Source organism: Arachis hypogaea, chromosome 12, assembly GCF_003086295.3.
Source record: "Arachis hypogaea cultivar Tifrunner chromosome 12, arahy.Tifrunner.gnm2.J5K5, whole genome shotgun sequence".
NCBI lineage: Eukaryota > Viridiplantae > Streptophyta > Magnoliopsida > Fabales > Fabaceae > Arachis > Arachis hypogaea.
The window spans coordinates 59724448-59732610 of NC_092047.1; the positions used below are offsets into that span (position 1 = coordinate 59724448).

The 8163-nt window shown below is 38.5% G+C and overlaps 1 protein-coding gene across 1 annotated transcript; it reads left to right on the top strand.

Annotated features, from left to right (window-relative positions):
- The first annotated feature begins 1509 nt into the window (after positions 1–1509).
- On the top strand, positions 1510–2226 carry LOC112730062 (uncharacterized). Its single transcript, XM_025780175.1, has one exon. The coding sequence runs from the start codon at positions 1510–1512 to the stop codon at positions 2224–2226; it is 717 nt and encodes a 238-aa protein (XP_025635960.1).
- The last annotated feature ends 5937 nt before the right edge of the window (positions 2227–8163 follow it).

Consider the following 8163-nt stretch of genomic DNA (forward strand, 5'->3'; position numbering starts at 1 on the left):
CCCCATAAAATGACCGTAACACAACAAAGTTGAGCACCAAAATTTGTTCTCGACAATCATTTTGGTTGTTGAATATCTCATTTTCTTTACAATGGCGAAAAATCCACTGTTACCGATTGATTACGATGCAGAAATGGTGTATGATGAAGAATGTTCTATCGTTTTTAGATCGAACCAACTAATATTTACACATCTGACAGTAGAAATTAATTGTTTAGAGCTGTTAAAGAATCTGGTATTACTTTTTGTGGGGATGCAAAAGACAAAGAAGATGAAAAAAAATCTACTACAGATATCCAACCGAAGTATATGGTACCTTAATTTATAAAAGGTATGTCACAACTGTGTTGTTTATGCTGTTGGTATATTTGTGTGAAAACGCTTGTGATGAAAACGTTATGTTATTTTGAATCAGGTATCATCTGCGCGATGACGAAGACGTACGTCTTATACGGTCTTGGCACAACCGTTGGGCAAATGTTCATCTGTTGGAGTTAGCTGTGTTCCTCGTCGATTTCGGTGGCCGAGGATCGTCTACGGATACTGTCAACAAAAGTCCGTTGAGTGGGCCTGTAAGACGAAATATCAGTCGGACAATGGTGGATCTGAATATGGCTCCTGAAGGTAGTCAAGATAGGCCTAATGTTGAAGTGGACAATGCTGAGTTGGGTGACGGCGTTGAAAGTCACGATGGTTCCGCTGTGAGGGATCCGATGATGGATCAGTATGAAGCTAACCCCGATGATGGAGACGATGCCGAAGAAGAACCAGTCAAAATTCCTGATGATGGTGACGATGAAGAAGAGATGAATTTTTACGGTGACACAAAAATTGCCCTGACACAGCCCGCTATTTCGCAACCGTATGGTCGCCCGGACCACTTCTCTAGGTTGAATCTCGAGGCAATGATGTCCGATTGGTCCTTTACCCAGGGAGGCCCTGAAGATGATCCAAGGAATGAGTTTGAGGTTGGACAACATTTTCAGAACAAGGAAGAAGTCATGTTGGCTGTTAAGACGTACAGCATCAGGAGGGCTGTGGAGTACAAAATACAAATAGTAAACAGTGACCAGTGGAGGTATAATGCGCACTGTGTCCAGTTCGAACCGGGTTGTAATTGGAGCATACACATATCATATCGCCGTAAGGTAGAAAAGTGGGAGGTGAGGAGATACACAGGTCCTCACAGATGCATGCAAACTTTGATGGGGCAAGACCATCGTCAGTTGGATTCGAAGGTGATTGCGCAACACATTTTCACAATGGTAAAAGCAAATCCAACAATAAGTATCAGGGTTCTGCAAGAAAGTGTAGAGAAACACTTTGGTTACAAGGTGTCCTACAGGAAGGTTTGGCTCATAAAACAGAGAGTGATTGGTAGCATATATGGGGATTGGGAGGAGTCCTATAACGAGCTTTCTCGTTGATTGTTTGCCATGCAAATGTACTTGCCTGGTAAGGATTTATTCGTTGTTGTTATATGTTAATAAGACAAGAACGGTATACAATATGCTTATTGATGATACGTTTGTAGGTACTTGGGTGCAACTTGTGACTCAGTCTTGGCCTGGTGCTGCCGATGCCGTGATGTTTCATCGGGTGTTTTGGATGTTTCCACCATGCATCAAGGCTTTCAATCATTGCAAGCCACTAATTTCCTTTGATCGAACACACTTATATGGTAAATATGGTGGCACGCTGCTGATGGCCATAGCTCAAGATGGCAACGCAAACATTTTTCCTATTGCGTTTGCCATGGTCGAGGGTGAGACAAAGGAGGCATGGTCGTTCTTTCTCTCCTATCTGCGTCATCATGTGACTCCACAACCCGGTGTCTTAGTGATTTCAGACAAGCACAAATCAATCGATGCTGCACTGAATGTTGATGATAGTTTATGGAAACCACCCCATGCGTTCCAGGCATTTTGTACAAGACACATTGCTTCCAATTTCATGACTCACTTCAAGAACAAGGACTTGAAGAAAGTTCTGATTAATGCAGCGTATTCGAAGTCGCAACGGGAGTTCACTCATTATTTCGGGCGTCTGAGGGGCGAGAATGAGGCGATCACAAAGTGGCTAGAAGAGATGCCACGATCGCAGTATGCGGATGAGGGTCGTAGATTCAGGCACATGACGACGAATATCTCCGAGTGCATAAACGCAGTGATGAAAGGTTCTCGGAATTTGCCAATCACGGCTCTGGTGAAGTCAACTTATTTCTAGTTAGGAGAACTTTTTGCCAGGAAGGGTTGATAAACCTCTATTTCATGGTTTATATTGTGCTCATTTGAGTGGTTTTTATCAACTCTTTACCCACTTATTCATACTATTTGCATGGTTTTACATTTGCCTTCCTAATTATGTGCTTTGATTGAAAACATGCTTCTTTGGCCTTAAGTTCCCTATGTTTAAATCCTATCTTATTTTCATTAGATGCCTTGATATGTGTGTTAAGTGATTTCAGAGATTACAGGGCAGGAATGGCTCAGAGGATAGAAAGGAAGCATATAAAAGTGGAAGGAATACAAGAAGTTGGAGAAATTGCTAAGCTGTCCAGCCTGACCTCTTCGCACTCAAACGGCTATAACTTTAGCTACAAAAATCCAAACGACAAGGTTTCAGTTGCGTTGGAAAGCTAACGTCCGGAGCTTCGATTTGATATACAATATGCCATAGTTGCTCTGACGCTAGACGACGCGATCGCGTGCTTCATGTGGCCGCGTCGCAGAGATGAAAATTAGCGTGTTTGAATTCGCAACTAGCGAATTCTGGGCTGTTTTTGACCCAGTTTGCGGCCCAGAAAACACAGATTAGAGGCTATAAAGTGGGAAAATGCATCCATTCATAAAGAAGCTTTCACATTCACAATTTTAGGAGTAGATGTAGTTTTTAGAGAGAGAGGTTCTCTCATCTCTCTTAGGATTAGGATTAGGATTTCTCTTAGTTTTAGGAGTGACTCTTGATCCCAGGTTCAATGTTCTTTTTATTTATTTTCTCAATTTAATTTATGAACTCTTCCATGTTACATATAATTTTCTTAATTAATGTTATTTGAGGTATTTTCAGATTTAATTTTGCTTTGCTTTATTTATATTGATGCTTTTTAATTTAGATATTTTCTTCCTTTTGACTTTGGTTAAGTAATTGGTAATGCTTGAGCTGTCAATAAAGCAGTGATTGAAATTGGGAGATGCTCCAATAAATCTAGTCTTTCCATAGGAATTGACTAGGACCTGAGGATTAAGCTAATTAATCCACTTGATCTACCTTCATAGTTAGAGGTTAACAAAGTGAGATTAAAATCCAAATTTCCTCACAATTGATAAGGATAGGACCTCCAGTTCTAATACCTTGCCAAGAGTTTATTTTATTATTATTATTTTATTCTTCTTATGCAACATAATGCTCCCTAATTTCTAAAACCCCTAATTTACAAACTCATAACCAATAATAAGAACATACCTCCCTGCAATTCCTTGAGAAGACGACCCGAGGTTTAAATACTCGGTTATCAATTTTAAATGGGGTTTGTTACTTGTGACAACCAAAACGTTTGTATGAAAGGACTTTTGATGGTTTAGAAACTATACTTGCAACGAGGATTTATCCGCAAATTTCTAGACCACGCAAAAGTTCTCTCATCAAAATGGCGCCGTTGCCGGGGAATTGCAAACGTGTGCCTTATTATTGGTTATTATAAATATTTGCTTTTTATTTGTTTATTTGTTTTTATTTTTGTTTTTATTTTTGCCTTTTTCATAAATTAAGAGGTTATTGGTTTTTATTTAGTTATTAAAAATTTTTCAAAAATTTTTTTTTCTTGGTGTTCATCTTGATCTTCAAGTTGTTCTTCGTGTTCATCTTGACCTTCAAGTTGTTCTTAGTTGTTTTCTTCGTTTTGATCTAAAAATTTTTAAGTTTGGTGTCATTTTATTGTTTTTCTCTTTCCTTATTAAATTCAAAAATTCAAAATTTAAAAATCAAATTTCAAAATTCAAATTTTTTTTTCAAAAATCATATCTTTTTCTAAATCTTATCTTATCTTATTTCAAAAATCAAATTTCAAAATTCAATATTTAAATTTCAAATTTCAATTTTCAAATTTTAAAATTTAATTTTCAAATTTCAAAATTTAATTTTCAAATTCAAAATTTAAATAACCTTTTAATTTAAATTTGTTTTTATTTTTGTTTTTAATTTTTATTTGCTACTATGAACTCTCACCCCTTTGGCTATGAGTCTGGTTACAATTATGTTGCAGGAAGAAGAAATTACAATGAGAACAGGCATCAAGGTTGGAAAAATCAAAGATGGGAGGAGCCACAAGGATTTGATCAACCCTCATGGCAACAACCACCTCCAATAGACTATCAACAACCACCACCATATGCCTATAAACCCTCTCATCAACACAGCTTTGAACCACTATACTCACAAGCCACCTACAACCATTCACCTCCATATGACCCTAACCCGTATCCACCATACCAACCACCCTATGAACCAAATGAACCCTCCTATCCACCCCAAACCTCCATGGAGAAAGCACTTGCCGATCTAAACTCTACTATACAAGCTCTCGTCGCCCAAATCAGACCACCAAATACCTTCAACAATCAACCCTCAAGCTCTAGTGCACTTCCTTTTCAACCACAGAATGATCTTTCCATCCCATCACCACCATCCATGGAAGAGCACCCACATCCATCAATCCAGGAGCAACATGATCCCAATGATGCTATTGAAATGGAACAAGAGAGAAGGGATCATCTTCGCGAATCCATACTTCATAAGGAGCTAGAGGAGGCCCTAAAGGTGAATGTAGTAAAAACCCTTGAAGTCGAAGGAGTGGTTGAAGAATTAGTGAAAGAAGAATCAAGGGATCGTCTCAAGGAAGCAGCAGATCGATTTCATGCAACTCTATATCAACTAAATCAGGCGATAAGTCAATTGGGTTCCCGACGCTCGGACACTCAAAGTGCTCCCATGGCTTCATGTGGGCAATCTAATGAAGAACATAGCATGAAGGAGATATTAGAAACTCCAGTGGACAGTATGGAGCATGACTTTGTACTGGAACAAGTGGAGGAAGCTGTAATTATCGAAGAAGAAGAAGTGGTTGAAGATTTAGGAGATGCAGAACCTCCATGGGAAAGTCAAGTTATCAAGCCTCCTTCAAAGACGTTTGAAATTGATGTTGAGGAGGGTGTACAACCTACAAGGCATATCATGGCTAAAGACTTTGAAGAGGTTGATCAAGAGATGGAGATTAAAGAAGAAGAAGAAGCTTGCAAAGAGGTGGAAGTCGTCAAAGAGCACAAGGGAGTAGAGCTTGAAATCACCTTGCCAAAGTTATTGGAGACCCCTCCCCCTGAGTTGCCATCATCCTTCACAACATTCAAGTGGATAAAATTCATATCCCTTAGCTTTCTAATTCCACTTGAATATGGGCTACTGAAGACGGATGGTCAACTTAGAGCTCTTTGTAACATTCAGAGTAAGAGGAAGATGGCCAGTGGTAAGAATTGTCCTGCAAGGTTCATTATGGTTGGAAGCTTTAAGTTTAAATGCAAGGGTTGGTGTAGAGCTCAATTGAATGGGTCTAGGAAGCTGTTTGGTAGCTGCAGTGAGAATTCAAATTACTTATCACCCAGCTGGAAAAATACAGATCCCGACAAAAATGGGTGTAAAAGCAAAGTTTGGGATCCTGGAATCTGCTCTGACATCTGTCACCCCGGGAGCCTAAGAATCTGTTTGAAGCTTCTTAAGGGCTTTACATGCCTAGTTTGGGACTCCAGAGGCTATTGGAATTACAAACATTGGTGGAGATTCCTGGATGAGTTCAAACACAAGCCACCATAACAGGAAGCTCATCAAATGTCCAACTTAAGGACTTTAACTAAAAGTGCTAGGTGGGAGACAACCCACCATGGTATGATCGTTAATTTTTCATTTTTAGTTAGTTTTATTTGTTTTTGAGTTTTATTTTATTTTATTTTATTGAACCTGGAGTTTTGCATAACATTCATATTAGCATTGCATTCTGCATTATAAAATAAAATAAAAAAAATTCACGCGACGCGACCACCTCAGTGACGCATCCGCGTCGCAAGGAGATGGGAGAAATAATAAACGAACAGAAAGTTATGCAGGAACGTGGCTGGAGGCGTGCCAATGGCACAAATCGTCCCACGCGACCGCGTGCCCCACGCAGCTGCGTGACCAAAATTTCGACGTCAAAGTGGTGCACACTCGAAAGTTGTGCGAGAGTGGTGCTGGATTGGTGCTGAATGCATAATCCTTCTCACGCGGCCGCGTGACCCACGCGACCGCGTCATATTCCTCTAAAGCCCACTCACGCGATCGCATGCCCCATGCGATCGCATCACCCGAAATTTGGCAAAATAAGATTTTGAACAGAGAGTTGTGCGAGCGTGAGGCTGCCCTCGCGCCAGTAGCACAATATGTGTCACGCGACCGCGTGACCGACGCGACCGCGTCGATTAAACTTAAAAGCGCAAGTCACGCGACCGCGTGCCCCACGCGTCCGCGTCACTTGCGCCGCACAGCTCAACCTAAATTGCCAAAATATCTTATCTTTCTCTTCCCCAAATCCTATTTTCTCTTTTCCCTCCTTATTTCTTACTTACTTCTCCTCTCTTTCTTTCCCTTCTCATTCTTCTTATCTTTCATTTTATTTTACTTCATTTATTTACATATTTCATTCATTGCATTATTCTCATTGGTATTGGAAATTTATTTGGGTCTTATTTTCTATATTTTTGTGGATTATTAAAATAGTTTGACAATTATATATTACTTTTTAAAGGGTTGCTTGCATGTTCAATTTAATACATTCAATAACTTATTTACCATGCATGCTATGTATTTGTGAAAAAGCCCGTATGGCATTGAACACTATTTTAAATTATTCTACTATTAATGCTTGTTGTTTTTCACAAAACCCCTTTCATGTTTTATTGATTAAATATAATTTTTATTACAAATATGTTGATAGTTTGAAAGACTTGGTAATCTAATTTGGACATTGAATGCTTGATCTATGCTACTCATGCCTTTGCTTGCATGCCAATAAACACCTTGCATTTAATTGTCATCATATGCATTTGCTATATTTCCATTAATGATTTTTCACATGTAGTCATGACCATGTGTTAACGTCATTCTTCTTTATTGTGCATTGATTACCACCTTTCCTGCTCTCTTCCTTGCTCTAACCCTTAGCTTTAAAAGTTACTTTCTATTTCCCTTTTCAGGATGGCCACCATGAAAGGTAAAGAGAAAGCTACTCCCAAACCACCGGTAAGGAAAGGAACAAAAAGAGCCCCAGCTGAGGAACCACAACCCACATCCACTTGTACATCTTAGCATGCACCGAGGACGGTGCAATCTTTAAGTGTGGGGAGGTCGATACCGATCTCCATGGGTTAGTACTTTCTTGTCGCAACACCAATGTTTAAATTTTCTTTGTAGTTAGTTGTTGCATTTGCATGTTTGTTTGATTTTTGTACATATTTTACCACTTGGTTAAAGTAATAAAATTCTTTTAAGACCCTATCTTTGAAAAATTTCACTAATTTAAATTGAAAAATTTTTATGTTAAAACTTGTTTGAAGTTGTATTTGGAATATGATTTTTGAGCCAAAGAACACACAACCTGTGAGATTTGAGCTTATTTATATGGTTACATTATTTAACCATAGATATTTTATTCCTGTGTGTTTCCTTCTCTATGATTGTAATCTATTTTTTGTTCCATTCTATATGTCCAATATTTAGTGTATTTACATGCTTGTATATGATTGAGGCCATTGTTTGATTTTAGCTCACTTATCCCAAGCCTACCTTTTACATCACCCTTGTTAGCCCCCTTGAGCTTTTAAATCCCTTTTGTTTTATAACCACATTACTAGCCTTAAGCAGAAAAACAAAATAAGAATCCCAAGTTGAATCCTTGGTTAGCTTAAGATAGATATTGTGTAAAATTTAAGTGTGGGAAATTTTAAGGGAACATGGGATGATATGAAAAAGTAGAGAATTAAATTGAATAAGTTATTTGAAAATTTGGGAAGCATGCTCATGTGAAATCAAAATAATTAAATTACCATGTGCATTGAAGAAAAATATATTAAGTAATTA